At 36.6% G+C, this 18,385-nt stretch overlaps 1 protein-coding gene across 1 annotated transcript; it reads right to left on the bottom strand.

Moving 5' to 3' along the window:
- Positions 1–902: 902 nt before the first annotated feature.
- On the bottom strand, positions 903–17,990 carry gsg1l (gsg1-like). The gene is made up of 5 exons (XM_058770454.1): positions 17,445–17,990; positions 12,749–12,796; positions 9,359–9,511; positions 7,142–7,253; positions 903–2,020 (listed from the first exon to the last, which is right to left on the bottom strand). Exons 1-5 carry the CDS (start codon positions 17,731–17,733, stop codon positions 1,708–1,710), a joined length of 915 nt encoding a protein of 304 aa, XP_058626437.1. The 5' UTR covers positions 17,734–17,990; the 3' UTR covers positions 903–1,707.
- Between the last annotated feature and the right edge of the window lie 395 nt (positions 17,991–18,385).

Here is an 18,385-nt window from a genome sequence, read left to right as displayed (position 1 = left end):
TTACATGAGTGTTAAAGAGCGTTGCATTAGCATAAACTTCATCTGCTATCTTTCACACTGCAAGATCAATCCCCTTTAATTTGGCTGGCTGGCTGGGTTTCTGCTGAAGGCAGGTTCTAAACCATGCAAGCACTTGCTACAAGCAGTTTTATGGCTTCTAGTAAATACTGTGTAATTCAATAGCTTGAATAGCATAAATCCTGAACTCGCAGAAAATGATTCACTGAGAAGGACTGTGATCACAGACATGCTGTTGAGCTCCAGATGTGAAAAAAATAACATTCCCTATAATAGCAAACGCAGGATGTCTTCTTTTAGTCGGGGGTGTGTGTTCTTCTTCATTACATTTTACAATAACTTTTTAAGGTCTTTAAATAACCTCTGAGTGTATGCAAGCCTGTGTCTGCCTCAGAGTTCAAAAATAGATAAAATGAATAGTATATACTTAAAATATTTTAAAGTTTTTTTTTTTTTTTTTACTTTTCATTTTTTATAGATATGTCTATCTATCTATCTATCTATCTATCTATCTATCTATCTATCTATCTATCTATCTATCTATCTATCTATCTATCTATCTAGTGAGATATACAAAGTTGCGATTACCTTTGTTGAAAATGTATAAGGCTTTCAATATTTATATTGAATGAAACATTGTTCATGTCCTTTTTACAAAACTTCATTTAATTTTGTCCTTTTTACAAAACTACATTTAATTTTGTGTGACGGTATAAAATGGTTAAATTTGGCACACTTATATACTTAAAAATGAAATGATTCACAAAAATTAAATTATATGACCAAGGTGGAATATATACATATATGTTTCTAAAAATAAAGGACCATTGTGCTTAATTTCCTATATCTTCTAGTCTTAAAAACAAACTTGAAAAAATTCAAGATGACAATTTTGTACCTCTTTTATCAAATGAAAAAGACAGGATTATAGTGCATACATAGATAAATATACAATTTAGTACATTCATTAATAGATAGATTTCCATTCATTGTATGTACATTAATAAGATGTTCAAAATATTACAAAAGAAAAAATGATTTGGGGTCAGGGTTTACAATCTTGTCACTGACTGCTGCTAATCAAGTCAGTAAATGCACGACAAAAGACAGAAACAGGCAAAATCCAAGTGGCAGTAACCTTGTATACCTAGTGGATGTTGCAACAGAAATGGGCTGTGCTTCTCCGGTGTTCAGCTGCAGCAGTATTGAAGGCAGGATTTAAACGGTACTCTACTCTGCTGTTTGTAACATGAAGGCATATTCAAGCAGATCTCACCAAGGGAGGAGGGCATTTCACGTACTGTGTAAGACCGATAAATACTCAGGAGCATGTCTAGCTGTCAGGGCGAGGGACCGACAGATGCTTTGATGTGGTTTTAGAAGCGTGCACCGCTCAGTATTCACGGCAGTGTAAGTCGTGTGGTTTTCCCACCTGCGCGTGCAGACCTCAGCTATCTGTCGGTGGGAAAAAACGCTCCCTTTCCACGATTTTATTTACAATCACTGATTTCTCTACGCTAAGGCTCAGCTTGTTACCTACCTGCACACCTCGTTCAATACTGTTACTCATGTCCATTTTTTACCCTCAAAAAGGGAATTCAACATTTCAACCCCTCGCATCCCAGTTCGTCAGTATTCCGAGTTGTCCGGTCCGAGCAAGGCCACCTGTGCAGTACCGAGTTCACGTCCTCAGCACTGCTCTTCTCCCAGAGACTCTGTGTTGTCGCTCTGGTCCACCGGAGCTGGAGGGGAGCGCATTTTCCCGCGACTGCTCCCATGGCTGCTTCCGTGGCTTGGGTAAACATCTATAGAGCTGGAGATGGACTGGACAGACCTGTCACGGAAGTAATGGAAGGTCTCTGGATCCAGGAAGGTTTGCTCTTCACGCAGGCCTTGCTCAAAGAGCTTCCGTTTGTGCCGGAACTCAATCACCGTTTTTGTGTAGGAGTTGAGGGTGGTGACGGAGGCAGCCATGCAACAGGTAAATGAGCCCCATGCCATGCTGTAAAACACACACACATGAAAAAAATATGAGATTTTACATGCTATTGATTTGCATTTATTTTTACCATATGATAGCACATTGTGCAAATAGAACATTTTACTTAACTTTGTTACATAATTAAATAATATTACATTAGTTAAATTATTACACTTTTTGTGTTGATAGGCCTAATTGTAAATCTGTACAGTATATTCATTTGGTAGGTCCAACCAATGATGTCCAACCACAAGCCACACTCAAAAGCTTTGTTTAAAGCAGAAACCCAGTTACACACTTCAAAAAGAAAATGAAAAGTATTCATTCTCTTAGTAAAATTGTTAAAAAACATCATTTCACCACAGAAAGAGACACTACTAATAAGGACGATTAATGGGTTAGTTCACCCAAAAAGGAAAATTCTGTCATTAATTACTTACCCTCATGTCGTTCCAAAGCCGTAAGACCTTCGTTCATCTTCAGAAAACAAATTAAGATATTTTTGATGAAATCCAAGAGCTTTCTAATCCTCCATAGACAGCAACACAACTACCACATTCAAGATCCAGAAAGGTACATCATTAAAATAGTCCATGTGACATCAGTGGTGCAACCGTAATGTTATGAAGCTATAAGAATGTGCGCTATGAAAACAAAAATAATGACTTTATTCAACAATTTCTTCCAGGTCAGTCTTCGCCGCATGTTCAGGAGAGTACCACGACACAAGCGTGTGGTGCTGCTGATACAGAAGCTGCGCCTTGTTTGCAAGCAGAGGAAGATGCACGCTGCACATAAAACAGTCTTCGTAAAATGTCTGAAGATTTTGACAGAGATGACTTGCAATTTTGATAATGCTATTTTAATGATATCCTTACTACCTTTCTAGATCTTGAATGTGGTAGTTGTGTTGCTGTCTATGGAGGGTCAGAAAGCTCTCAGATTTAATTTAAAAATATCTTAATTTGTGTTCTGAAGATGAACAAAGTTCTTACAGGTTTTGAATGAAATGAGGGCGAGTAATTAATGACAGAATTTTCATCCCTTTAATACTTTATATGCATATATTAATGCTAGGAGTGGCACGGTTCATGTATTCATACCGAACCGTCACGGTATGTACATCTCGGTTCGGTGCATGAAGCCTTACGACGAATACAGGCAATTCAACGCAATGAAAACACAGCAATGCTACGCAAAGCTGTTTGATAACCTCCAGCGCCAGCAGAAGAACATCGAATGCCATGAGTTGCACGCTTGAAAACAAAGCCCCTTAGACAGTGACCATGTACTGATTCTGAACGCGTCTCTCACTGACAAGGGAGTATACTTTAAAGGCTTGCGCACTCAACTGTTTGCGAAACGGAGCTTTGTGCTCGTGTATCCTATCTCTCTCATTCGGCACCAGAGGTGTCATGCCCATTCAAAGTGAGGCGGCACGTGCCCCCTCAGATTTTTGAGCCAAGTGGATTTTGAATGCAGCTTCCAAAAGACAAAAAATAGCCGATTAATATTTTCTATATTTAATACAATCACACCGGCGTGATAAGAACGTGTCATATCATCAGCTGCTAAATTCAATTCCGAGTTCGCTGGCTGGCTATGAGCCAGATACAGATGCATTGTACAGCACTGCGCATTATAACCAATCACACACGATTCTGTTGAGCTTATGAATGCAAGGACCAATCAGAGGCGTTCAGATGAGTCATCGCTAAAATGCCAGTGTTTTCTTCACTCGCTCGCTGACTGAATACCTCTTTCTGGCGAATTCTCTCATCAGAAACGACAAAGTGCAAATGTGTGTACTAATCTGTAAGTAAGATATTAATTTCACAGTGTAAACAGCTTCAGTGGTTTTAATGGGAGTTTTTGAGAGTGCTTGAACTCTAGACTGTCAGTGAAAATGTTCTTTGATAATGTAAATGTTCTTTGCTCTCTTTCTGTACAATGAAAGTGTTATGATTAGTAGCCTAACTTACAATATTTTTATTCACATTAACTTTCAATGTTAAATTCACATTAAATATAATATAATAGTCGTATTAAAAATATGTAAGGGCATGACACCATATCTGTTAAAGTAAACAGACAGGTTTTTATGCATAGTTAATAGAGTAGGCTACATTATTACTTTTTGACCATCACTCACTATAGATCAACATAATCTATAAAGGTGATAATCAAGATATTTCATGATATAGTTAATGCGTTTGGTAATGTTTCAAATAAAAAGGAAAAAAAAAAAAAAATGAAACATAAGTGCTGCTGTGGCTGCTGTGTGTCACATGACGAGCACCCCCCCCCCCCCCAACTCGTGCCCCCTCAAAAATAATGAGTGCATGACGCCCCTGTTTGGCACAAATCCAAATATTCCGTAATATTTCCATATTTGCGATGTAACGTATCTGAATGCAAATTTATTATGTAAATTATAGGCTTTGTACTTCAGTCACATTCCAACGGTGATACAGAGGCAGACGCATTGATGTTTGGCTCACTGTATTTTATTTTGATAAAGTGCCAACTGCGCTGTCAAGTTAGCAATGCTGGAACTGATGTGTTTTGTGTGTGTGTGTGTGTGTGTGTGGCGTGATCACTTCAACTGTTTTCTTATACCAGCAGAATCAACTTTAAACACTTATTGTTGTATTAATAATGCATCACAAAGGTCTGTGTACACTCACAATGAAAACAAAAAAAGAAAGGAAATAGGATGTCGCTTTCTGCCATTTGCGTTTCCTTTCTGTGAACAAATTAAGCGTGTCACAAAAATGAACTGAAGCTATAGGCTGTTACGTGTCGGACTGTTTTTTTCCCCCTTGTTTATCTGTAAACTAAATCAAATATATTTCAAGAATTTATTCCTTGTTTGTATATATATGTACTGCAGATTTTATATATATAACATAATGTAATGATATTTAGTATTTTCACATCTAGGTGGAAAAAATATTAATTTGTACTACTGTCTATTCAAAATAAATGAAAAGAATCCAAGCATTGTTCCCCCCCCCCCACCAGTTGTACTGAAATCGTATCGAACCGTGACCCCTGAACCGAGGTAGGCCTACGTACCGAACCGAACCGAACCGAACCGTTTTTTTCTGAAATAACTGCTTTTTTGTTGTGAACTTTTTTGCCAGTTCAAATCTTTATTTATGTTCTGAAACAGTTTTTTTCCCCCTTTATTTTCATTTATAAGGAGTATTAAAGTTGCATTCCCCGAAAAGTGTCTATGATTTATAGACTGCAAATTACCTTCAGTTTCCAATCAAAAACCATGAGAGTTCAGTATTTGTACTTGTGTGCTGGGGAAATTAAACCTTGAAGCTAAAACTTCAATTACTCTTTCGTTTTCAGGTTCTAACCATTCAGTAAGGTAGTAAAGGGAAAAAAAAGAAGAAATAGTAGTACAGAAATAGAAGGGGGAAAAAAAAACAAGAAATTGCCCAGATGGCAGAGGACAAATGAAGCAATTTTAGCCTAGACTAATGGATGCCAGGCAAGCATCTGTGGTAATTCAGCCAATGTAAATACCACTTTCATGCCTGTCAGAACCCCAATGCATGTCTCTTATATCCAAGTGCCAAAATAACACAAATCATTTGCTGGGAGATCCAGTACAGCCATTCCCTCTCTGCTCTAACAGACAGGCATGGTCCCAAAAAATTAAATGACAGAGACTCACTCCAAAAATTCACTGTAGAGCTGACACACACCATAAAACACCAATGGAAAAGTTTCTATTTAAGACTTTTTACATTTTTATAAAGGCAGTAAAAGCACTTAAAACTTTATATTGATAGTAACTGGATTTTCACCAAAAAAGTGAAAGAAAGAGAAGTGACCCATACTCAGAATTAGTGCTCTGCATTTACCCATCCAAAGTGCACACACACAGCAGTGAACAGCCATTTATGCTGCAGCGCCCAGGGAGCAGTTGGGGGTTCAGTGCCTTGCTCAAGGACAGCTCAATCGTGGTATTGCGGGTGGAGAGAGCACTGTACATTCACTGCCCCCACCTACAATTCCTGCTGGACCTGAGACTCAAACTTGTAACCTTCAGGTTACGAGTCCAACTCGCTAACCATTAGGCCACAACTTCACCCTGCCCCCAAAAAGACACTCTAGGTCACTGTACTGATACTACTAAATGATTGGTATCCAATTTAGCAATCCAACTATTTGGAATCCAATCCAAGTATTTGACCTACAATATCTTTCTTCTCAATTCTATAAAAATGGCAGCATTTCAGAAAATATAAGCATTTCGGAAATCACAGATAAATTATTTTGATATCACATAGTAAAATTCAGCTTTGCCATCACAGGAATAAATTACATTTTAAAATATATTCAAATAGAAAACGTAATAATATATCACATTATTACTGTTTTTACTATATTTCGAACAAATAAATGCAGCCTTGGGGAGCAGAGACAAAAATGTTAAAAATCTTCTATCCAAAAACCTCAAATTCATAATATGCTATGATACAGTGTTTTATTTTTTTTTATTTTCACAGATACATGGGTCAACGTGGTGAGGAAAACGTTTTGAAGTTTAATTAGATTTTTTTTTTTCTCTAGGTTGTCAGTTCTGTTGGAAGAGAGCACTTATATTGGAGAAAGTGAACCTGAAATGAGAAGGGTCTGCAAGAGCCAGATTCAATTGTCGTAGAATGAGGACCAGACACCCGCACATCTGTGACTTCTGAGATCGCCTCGCTTTCTTTGCTTTGGTGAATTATATAACACAGGATGGATGTAAAAGCACCAAGTACTGGGAAGGGACTTGACGCTACTGCTCCAGAGAATTCCATTCAATTACTGATCAGGAACTACTGAGGGTGAAAATATTTCGAGTTTGAAAATATATAAAGTTTAGTCACAAATCAGATGTTGCTACTTCTCACTACCTGAGCAAGAGCTAATGTAAAGTGGATTTTCAACATCCAAACTGAAAGCTATCAAATGACTCGCAATACAGCAGTCATGGGTTACTTTTATAGTGCTCTTTTGTCTCAATTTAATGTCCTTCCTGAATATAAACATTATTTTTTTTCTGTCTTTCACTGCATATCCATCAAATTTAGGCTGATGATGCAAATGTGATTGGAAATATCAGAGAAAGCTTACCAGAAAGACCAGCCATAGTCCCATGTGTGAGGCCTCCAGTCCTCTGGCCCCAAACTGACTGTGATCTGGAAAACTTGTGTGTACATCATGTGAGCCACCATTCCCAGAAGACCTGTTGAGGAATCCACACATGCAATTGGTAATTTATCATACCGATAGAAATGGTTTTGTCATTATTTACTTCTGGGGAACACAGTACAGATGTTATCTTCTGAACTTCTGAGACAGAATGATTGAGTCATGAATCTCTTCCCATTCTTTGACTCAGTGATCCAGCATGGAAAAGAACTACGTGAACATTAAACAAAATCCCCTTTTGTGTTCCACAGAAAAACAGCACAGATTTGAGGGTGAGTAAATTAGGTCTGGTTTATGGATGTGTTTCTATATTTATGGAACTGTGTACACTATTTACATCATAGAGATGATATAAGCACACTTACAATACAGATTTACAGATTTTCTCTATGACAAACACTGTTATTAACCTTTGATCATTTGGATTACAAGACAAAATCCCTGCATTATGTGCAGGTTGAACCTGTTCACAATACAGTAGGATCAGTGTGTCCGGTGTATCTAGTGTCAAGGGCTCAAAAACACCACTGTTGAGGGATAAATAAGGTACAGTTGTTATGAAACATGAAACTGTAAATCCTCACTTGCATAACATTTGCTTTTTCACCCTATGTTACTTTAAATACAACTTGTTACTCTACTGACAAATATATCACTCTGTTATATAATTGTTATTTTTCTCTTTTAACACAATTTCCTCTATTATTTTTTGTTCCTGTTTTTTTGCCTGACAACCCAGATTTTACATCAGATTATTTGTTGACAGCATCAAAAATGCTTTTCAGATCAACTGAAATTATTTTATATAACTTCGTTTTTAGTTTTTATTGTAACATCAGCCATAATTTCTGGTAGCTTAAATAGTTTTGTTCGTGGTGTTTGAGGATTTAGGGTATGTCATGCCTAATCTGGCTAATTTTTACAAAGTGATGGATAAATTTGTGCAAGAATATCAAAATATAGTTTGATTAGACTGACAACCTGTGATGTCTACAACTAAATATATGGGAATAATTTTTCTTCCTTTGAAAAGTTTAAAGCCTATTTAGTTTATCCTAACTTGTGTTTAACCGCTGTCAGCTAACCACATGAAGGCTCATCTCTGGATGGGTGATTTCACTCTCTCTCTCCGCTGCACTTGGAATTAAAAAGCATTAGGGCCCCAAATGAACAAGACTATTGGGTATTCAGGAAATCAAATAATCAGAAATTCAAAAAGCAGCAGCTGTTCTGGCTTTCTAACTGCTGAGGTTTACCCACGATGCACTAGACTGTAGAGGGAGAGAGATTTAGTCCAGGGGGACCTCTGTTTTCTCCACATCATCTCATTCTGAAGTCAATGTGTCTCAAGTGTGAAATTACTAGTTAACAGATTTCACAGAATCTTTAAACATTAACAACAAAAATTAACATTTGTATATCAATAACTTGTTTTAGATTAATCTGGTCATAAAGTATTATTCTAGTAATAAAAATGAAGTGTCAAATATTCACACATACACACACACAAATAGATAGATAGATAGATAGATAGAGCCATTACTCCAGTCTTTAGTGTCACATAATCCTTTAGAAATCATTTTAGTATGGTGCCCTTGGTGCTATTTCTCATTATTATCATTGCTGAAAACAGTTGTGTGCTGCTAAATAGTAATATAAAGAATAGCATTTATTTGGGAAAAAAACTAACATTTTTTGTAACAATGAAAAGACTTTACTTTCACTTTTGATCAATTAAATGTATCCTTGCTGAATACAAGTATTTCTTTCTTTCTTTCAAAACCATTCCTACTGACCAAAACATTTTAACAGTACTGGATAACTGGAAATGTTGCAAACGACTCCGGTAAAATTGTAGGATATGTCTAAAGAAACAGTATTTTGTTTCTTTGGTATCATTTAAAAGATCTCTCAGCACTATTACCGAATCAATAACCAATTCTGAATGACTGTTGAGGTTCTGCAGAGATTACAAATAATACTTTATGAATTATACAAGCCCAAAACTTTTTGTCACCATCATCTGTGACTGTGGTGAGACCGAACAGGCTGTGTGTCTTTGTATGGGTGATAAATGTAATGAAGTAATGCACAATTAGTTTCTCTAAGTGTGAGGTGGGGACAAGGGTGGAGGCTTACCTGACAGCACAGTGAAGACTGCGGCGAAGGCATTCAGTTTGAGTCCATCGATCACGTTACTGGAGTGAAAAAGCTCCAGGCACATCAGACTGAAGCCAACGACCAGCAGCATGATGTATAGCACCTCAGACACAACTGACAGCCAAAGGACACCTGCAATACACACACACACACACTGATGAGGAATAGCGCTCTGCTGTTGCCCCATAATTCTCTCTGTCGCTTTTATTCACACGGTCAAATTCGAGCGGGAATTTAACAACTCGCCCCCTGCATATAAATGGACATGCATTGGACACATTTTTGTATAGTTCTTCTTTATGTTGAGTTCAGTTGGTAAAGAGCAGATAGGTGTTATGAGTTCATTAAGGTCACTAAGAGATATGAGCATCAATCTCTAATAACCCCTCCATGAAGGAGCACATTACAAATAATTAATTTAAACCTAAAAATAAACAAAGTTTAAGGATTTTGAAAAATATGACTCAAAATGAATAAATATTTCTAGGTAACTAATCAAACAAGCAAATCTGTAAAACTGATCATGCGACTCTTAATACAGATGGCCAGATGCTCTTTGGATCAGCTCAAATCACGCTGGTGATCATCAGGTTTTACACAAACCTGTGGAGTTCATGCAGCTTGAGTTCAATGCCGTTTAAACGTTTGAGGTTAGTAAGATTTTTAAACGTTTTTGAAAGAAGTCTCTTATACTCACCAAGACTGCATTTATTTGATCAAAAACACAGTAAAAAAAACAAAAAAAACCCAGTAATATTGTGAAATATTATTCCAATTTAAAATTGTTATTTCCTACTTTAGAATTTTTTAAAATGTATGTTAAAGCTGAATTTTCAGCAGTCAGTACTCCAGTCTTCAGTGACCTTTCGAAATCATTAATATGCTGATTTGATGCGCAATAAATATATATATATATATATATATATTTTTTTTTTTTTTATTACAAATGTTGAAAACAGTTGTGCTGCTTAATATTTCTGAGACTTTATTGATCAGGATTAAAAAACATTGTTAAATTCTTTTGTATTAATTTGTAACATGTAAAAGTTTTTACTGTAACTTTTGATAAATTAAAATCATCCTTGCTGAATATAAGTGTGAATTTCTTTAAACAAACAAACAAAACAAAAACATACTGACCCTAAATTTTTGAACTGTTGTGTATATTACAATAATAATAATAAAACGAAGAAAGAAAAATGCAAAATAGAACCATTTGGACTTTGTATGTTGAATACAATAAAAAGGAGAAAAGAACTGCATAAACATTCCTGAGTACTTATTAGAAGTCTACTTTCTCTTTAGCCGCAATTTGAAAACAATGCTACCCTTGTGTTTTAAAAGAATGTTTAATCTCTATTTTATTTTATTTATAAAGGTATTTTTGAGAGATTAGGGAAACATAACTGTATCCATCAGACTGACTCCAGGGTGTTTCCATAACAGCAATCAGCTCCTCCTAATTAGCAGAAATCCCAATCGCCTCAGAGCTTCCTCTGAGGAGAACTCTGCAGAGATAGCAGAGGTTGTTTTGGTCTGAGAATATAACGCTTTCTTACTTTCAACATTCAGAGTTCACCTTACAGTCTAGTCTGCTGCTACACCTGTGCTACCCATTATCCAATGTGAAATTTGCCTTCATTTGGGGCTTCTCAATGCATTCCCTCACACACGTTGAATAAAAGATGACAGACTTTGAAAAAAAACGCAGGTGGTGAGTGATTAAAGCATTTTAACCTGAAATATGAAGGCATTATGCAATATTAATGTCTGGAGTGTTTGTTTTTAAGAGTTCAAACACAACGGGGCACCTTTGAAAGTCCGCCCTACATTTTTCAGAGGCAACTATAAACAATGTGTCGATTTTCTCAGGGGCTCCTTGAGGCGGTCCCAGAGAAAAGCACTGTTTGAGGGCTTGATATTGTCTGAGCTATGGTGTCATTGAGAGAGGATAGAGATAGAAGCACTATATCTTCTTCCGGCCTGACCTGAGCATATTCGGTAGTCATAAATCAAATTTCTCACTCTAATTTTTGCACAAACAATTTTCGACAAGCTTTTGTACAAGGCAACACTTAGATAGAGGGGTGAATCTGAAAACACTTCAATCAAAATGCACTACCATCACTCTTCGGCTGATTCCACAAATATCAGCAGCTTTGTATCAAATGTGATTATCACTGGAGACCTTGAGAGTCAGTCATGACTTAAAAGATAAAACCGGGGTCTAAAGAGAACAGAGGATAGTGTAGTTTGCCTTGCAAATGTTCTCCCCTGAAACTGTGGCAGATGTAATTTGCAAGCAAAATTCATTTTCCTTTTTGATTGCGGAGTATTATCTCCAGATTTGTTCAAGGCGAGATGTATTATGCAGCAGTCCCCTGAACTGAAAAAAATCCATATTCAAAATTATATTTCCCCTGTGAAGGCTTTGCCACCGCGAAGAAAACATCAACAATAAAGCATGCCATTAAAATGATTTTTAGTAAAGGAACGCATTACGTTATCAAATGTAAGAAAAGTCAAATTTGCAGTCAATATTGGATCACACTTTTGTTTGTGGGTGTTCCTTCAACTACAGGTCCGGTGGACATTTAGAAAATAAACTCAATGCTCACACTTTTTTTTTGACATTTTTGGAAAAATAACCTTATGTAGCCTAAATATTTCCACACTTCTTTATTACTAGGCTGATTGGAAATTATGCACTGAAAATAATTGATTCACAAGTGATATTTCCTTTGACTTTTCTTTGTTTTAGATCAAGTTTAAACCTCATTTATAATGGATTTTCAGACTTTAAGATGAAAGGTCTTGGCCTGGGACAAGAATAATAGTATAAATTATACATAAAAGGTATTTGAAAAGCATGAAAAAAGTTTCCCCAGGTTAAATGTGACCTTCATAGAGAACGATGTTGAAATCTGTTAGATTATACAAATGAACCCCTGCCACATAAAAGTTTCTGCTAAAGAAACACCCTCAACCTCTACTAAAGAGTGATACTGCGGCAGAGTCTTATTATTATTATTACACACTTTTTATTCATAGAACAGTGGAAAGAAGAAAATAAATGATGGAGAAGGGGACAGTATAAGGAAATGTTCTAAGCAGGTTCATATGTCCTAAAACAGGCCACAACTCTAATACATTTTTTACATCATACAAAGCACATAACCCGTACTGGCCTGGAGAATGTGAACATTCACTCCAACATGCATACATCAGTTAACGTACCACATATGTAGCATGCATCAAATAATAAAGCAGGGATGCTCCAAGGCGGACATAAGAGATCCGTCATTTGTAAGTTTCGGTGTGTGCTGTCGGACAAGCCTGAACGGCACTCTAATGACAGCCATTACTCACCTCTTTCAGATGCCGGGGCCAGATCAATAAAACTCCTGCATTTCTCACCTGGAAAGACACAAGACAACCGAAGAGTTAACATCTGTGCTCTACAAGCTCTTTTTGTGTACTGAGAGTCAGAGGGCTCAGCTTCATCTTTACAGTGCTGTTTTCCAATGATAAGACAGCTTTAGCAGTCAGCTTCCCCTTGGATCAATCCATCACTTCAGTTTTTGTCTAAAGACATTGTGATAACCTCTGATAACCTCTATGGTTTTTTTTTGCACACTCGTTGCTTGATAAATTGATAGCATACAGCATGCTTTTCTTGAAACTTATCACTAGCAATCATAAAAATGTGTAGAGTCTGTACTTGCCTCGATAAAACAAGTAAACCAATTGTCTGTGGTCTAACCAAAATAACTTGTAATTAAGATCGTCCTATGTGTCTCTGGGCTAGAACATAAAGAGTTTTTGATGCCTTCTCTCAAATTGGACTTTTAATTAAACTGGTGAGGATAATTTGAGACTCTAGGCCATTTCTTCATAAAACTTTAGTCTGCAACTGCAAGTTTTAATAATAATCTTGCCAGTGGAGGGGTGAAAGAAGATGCTAAGCTTTGCTTAAAGGACAGAGTTCCGATAGAATTGAGAGATGATCCAAAGTTGCATGATAATGTGAAGACAGCAACATACTGTATGTGCAGAAAACATTTCAAACCATTTCCTTTGTGTCTATATGTGGCTCAAATTTCTCTTACAGAGTGGCCCAGTTCAAAGAATGTAATACATATATTAGCACACTGCGTAAGTCTGCAGACACAACTCATAATTCCAGGCGTGTCAGACTCAACAAAACTTTATGTACTGCATCGTCTACATTACAGATCCCACAAGCTTTTCAATGTTTTATTACCTTAGGAAATCAAGATTTAAAGTAGCATTTAAAAACTTGGCTAAAGTTCAAAAGCAGTTCAAATGAATACCGATAAATTGCACCGCCAAACAGCCGGGAAGCATGAGACTTTTGAAGGTTCAATCAGTGAAATCAAAACAAAGGATATAGCACTTGTGGTTCTTACAGAGACCTTCCCTGTAATGACAGCAGAAGTAAAGAAAGAATCAAACAGAAAGTAGTTTAGAGTGTGACTGATCACACATCAGGTTGCCATTGAACATGACAGGGAGTCATATTCTGGATTTCATATTCTGGACCTTCTAAGTGCACTTCTTTTCTCATTACATCTCCCTTGAGCTTTTTTTCTTCAGTAAATAAGGTCCCTGGAGGGAGTATAATCCTTCTGCCAGGCAGATAAGTGGCCCATGGTAACCTCTCCTCAATTTAAATAAGGAATCTCACTGCACCGGGAGAAATACATTAACCGATTCCAAAAACGACCGGTGATGCAAGAACATGAGTAATTGAATTTCTAGTGAACTTTATTTCACCAGTTAGGTGAGGAGGCACTTGTGGTAATCATTTCATTTATATCAATAACATGGAATGTCTACAATGATACATTTTAGTCCCTTTACAGACATATCTGTAAACTCACTCACTTATTTGAATAGAACTATTTGAAATCTTAAAAAGAAAAGCTATAATTTCAAAGTTTCCAGAGACGACTTACTCAAGAAATCTATGTGCAATTTACATGAATCTATATGCTTTTAGCGTTTAAATACTTAATCTTAGGCACAACGTGATGCAATTGTATCACATGCATATTGAGAAGAATTTGCAATTCATCTTCCAGTGCCTACCCTGTGGGAATCAGAATGGCATGGGCTGGCTCACTCATTATGGATCTAAAAGCTATAATCATCTTCATTCAATCCATTCCTGTTCTTCCAATATTCCATACGAATAAAGACCCCTGGTTTTGATCGACCTCGAATGTGTTTAATCTGCTATCTGAGGCTGGTGGAGGGTAATTGCATTGGTAATGAGAGTGGATGATTTGATGGCCATTAGCATTATTATGTGGTACTGTATGATCAGGCAATGGGCAAAGAGAAGAGATCTTTAAGTATGATTTATTAATTAGCACTCTACATTCTATGAATTTGGCTTTGCCACTCTACCATCGGAACTATCAGTCAAATTCTTGGACGTTTTAGTCACTTTATAAACCTTTTATTAATGGCTCTGCAGTTAAACTGCTTCTGTATTTACATGAAATGGATTCAAAACATCACCAAGATGTTAAGCAAATTGATAAAAACAACTGACAACCGACCAGTTCTCGACTTTTGTTTTACTTTTTATGCTTTCTTCTAAGGTGATACTGCAAGCACAAATGTTATAGGTTTGGAATATTATGTTAATGATGACGATAAATCATTAGGCATAGATTGAGCTGAGCTGAGCTACTTGTGTGGATGTCTGATGAATTTTCAGCACAAAGCTTGTCTGACACTGTTGTCAGATTAATCATAAATCCCATTGATCACTAGATAGAAGAGGGTGTCAACAGCAATGCTGACAAAAATAGAAGAAGAAAAAATCATCGAGCCACATAACTTAACCTTCTCTCGCTCCCTTGACAAAGTCTGTTGGATTAAGTTGAATACAATACTAAACTTTCTGTTTATGTCTGTGTATTAAAGACATTATGTCAGTATGTCTGTGAGACCAGTGATCTAATCACATACGAATCTGAACCTGGCAACCTCTGTTCCTGGATTTATCTGTTGACCTTGTAGTACACTGTCATAATGAAATGATCTACAGAATTGCCCTTTGACTTCTTTTTTCTTCATGTCAAGCTCTGCATTGACCGAAAACCCAAAGATTAAAATAGCATGTTTTTGTGAGCATTAAAATCATTTTAAAATAAACTACTTCTTCAGCATGTTCTTGAGACTGAATAAATACATTTTTTCTCTTGGAAAACAGACTTGTTGTTTTTTTTTTTCACATGATTGATGGTACCAATACATAATATGTTGTGTAAGTACTAGGTAAAGATTTCTTCACTTCTTTTTTCACTGTAGTTTATTTGGACATTAAAGTACTGGTTTTCTCTCTGGACATAAAATTCTGAAATCTGATTTAATTAAACATGTGAAGAAGCAAAAGTCGCATTTTCCTTTCATATTCTATTCCTTGTGCAGGATAATCGTGATGTACGTTTACTAACCAATAACTCCAGATGATCTAACGTAGAATTACTGAAAAATGAACCTGTCTGATTAAAAAAACATTTTAGAGAGGGCATCCTTTAAAAATTTGAGGCTATGCAAGAGCTGCTTATTTCTCTGTGTTCCATGGGGAACGTGGTTATCTAATGGTGCCTTTACCAGGTTCCTCAAAACTCATTGAGAGTACGTAAATCCTAACAGATGTTTCCAAAGCTGCTGGCACACAATCATTCCCCTCCAATCCATTGCGCAACACATTCACACTGTTTTACACACGACCTGTTGAAGTTTAATAACTTATAATTTCATTATATATAAATTGATTTGTGACGATATTAATGAATGCTAGTGGACGTTAATTGACAGATATCAGGTTCTTTTGTTTAACTTGTTTAATAAAGCACAAGCTTTGCACCTACATGTCTAAAACACTAGAAATTAACTGACGTTTTTACTATACTGTACATGTTATAAATTAAAACGTTTCGGTAACACTTTATTTCAGGGACCAATTCTACCAACTTGCTATTAGCATGCATATTACTAGCATATTGGCTGTTTATTAGTAGTTACAGGTATAAATCACATATGTGACCCTGGATGACAAAACCAGTCTTAAGTGTAAATTTTTCGAAATTGAGATTTATACATCATATGAAAGCTGAATAAATAAGCTTTCCATTGATGTATGATTTGTTAGGATCGGACAATATTTGGCTGAGATACAACTATTTGAAAATCTGGAATTTGAGGGTACAAAAAAATCTAAATATTGAGAAAATCGCCTTTAATATTGTCCAAATGAAGTTCTTACCAATGCATATTAGTAATCAAAAATTAAGTTTTGATACATTTACGGTAAGACATTTACAAAATATCTTCATGGAACATGATCTTTACTTAATATCCTAATGATTTTTGGCATAAAATAAATGGTGATGGTGATGCCTTATTCTGCATGAACTCTAGATCCACTATACCCAATACTTAACAACTACTTTACTAACTATTAATAATCAGCAAATTAGGAGTCTGAATTGTGAGAGCTGGTTCCCAAAACTAAAGTATGACCAACGTTTCACATGTTTTCCAAATGAACATTAAAGGAAAAAAAAAAAAAAAAAAAAGCCCCGGTGAGGTAGATAGCATGTAATAACAGCACTCTTTCACAATGATTTACACACACGATTAAAAATAAAGGTGCTTCACGACGCCTTAGAGGATCCTTTTTTGTCTAAATGATTCCATAAAGAACCGTTAACATCTGAAGAACGTTTCTGTTTCACAAAAGGTTCTTTGTGGCGAATAAAAGTTCTTCAGATTTTAAAAAGGTAAGAAAGAGATGGTTCTTTAAAGAACCTTTGACTGTATGGTTCTTTGTGGAACCAAAAATGGTTCTTTTATGGCACTGAACCTTTATTTTTAAGAGTGCAGTTTAGGGATACATTCAAAGTATTTAACGCCTAGAAGACAAATATGGGAATAATATTATATATTTGATCAAAGTTTGAGACATAAGCAGTTTCAGACATTTTGGGAAATCTGAAATGTAACGGACTTAACGAACTCTCACCTCCTCCATGGATATTCTCCTCACACGAGTACCAGATCCCCGTATGAAAATGCCTAAAGAGAAATCGGTCGTCACCCGTTTCCCAGCTATAGTGAACTTTACTCGGGTCTGTCTCGTTCACCCCATAGTCAATACAATTATGCCGTCTTTCCTTACTGCAGTTGGGTTTGGGGACCCTCTGAGTCCCTTCGCACCAGTAGGTCGTGATGAACGCCGTCGTCGAGAATAAGAGTGCCAGAAGATTTAACCCCACAGACAGCAGAGCACGGCATTTTCGAGTGGTCTTCATAGTCCTGTAAGAAGTGGCTCACACACTTGAACGAGTTCATTCAAACCCTGCTGAAAAATCTTGATTGGCGTGAGGAAAGCGCAGCGGTTGCGCTCACCTCACCTCTGCTCACCGGCCCGAAATGACAGCGACAGGTTCGATCCTCACACATATGAAATGAGCGTCACTCCTCTGTCGCTCGCAGGTGGATCCATTCGCGTGGAGACAGACGAGACTCAAGTAAGAAAGATCTCTGAGGCATCTTTGAGACTGGCACTCACGCTGCCAACTGTTGTGACTCTCTCTCTCTCTCTCTCTCTCTCTCTGCGCGCGCGTGTCTCCCTTCCTATTATTTATTTCATTCTTGCTCTGCTGTCTAGTAGGCTACAAATATCTTGATTTATGTGAAACTGTTTTTGGCACCTATTGGTATCATCAATCTGTTAAAGTAATTAAGGGTCAGCGTACGAATTATACAAAGACTTGCAGACTTGCAGTCGACTTTTTTATGGGACTTAGTTTAGTAATTTTTGGTGTACACATAAAGTTGTTCTTTTGCGGCTTAAGCACAGTTAGCCAACCCTTAAATGTCTTATAGACAGTGTTGGGGGTCAAGTAACGCGAGTTACGTAATCAGATTACTTTTTAAAGAAACTTGTTTTTTTTAAAACAA

Source organism: Onychostoma macrolepis, chromosome 03 (assembly GCF_012432095.1).
Source record: "Onychostoma macrolepis isolate SWU-2019 chromosome 03, ASM1243209v1, whole genome shotgun sequence".
Taxonomy (NCBI): Eukaryota; Metazoa; Chordata; class Actinopteri; order Cypriniformes; family Cyprinidae; genus Onychostoma; species Onychostoma macrolepis.
Note: the sequence above shows the minus strand (reverse complement) of the source record. Positions and strands in the feature narration are given on the sequence as shown.

Coding starts and splice junctions, on each gene's coding strand:
- gsg1l (XM_058770454.1), bottom strand. CDS start 17,733: ATGAAGACCACTCGAAAATGCCGTGCTCTGCTGTCTGTGGGGTTAAAT. Junction 12,797..17,444: donor GGAGAATATCCATGGAGGAG/GTGAGAGTTCGT, acceptor GTGTCTTTCCAG/GTGAGAAATGCAGGAGTTTT. Junction 2,021..7,141: donor GACTATGGCTGGTCTTTCTG/GTAAGCTTTCTC, acceptor TGTGTTTTACAG/CATGGCATGGGGCTCATTTA.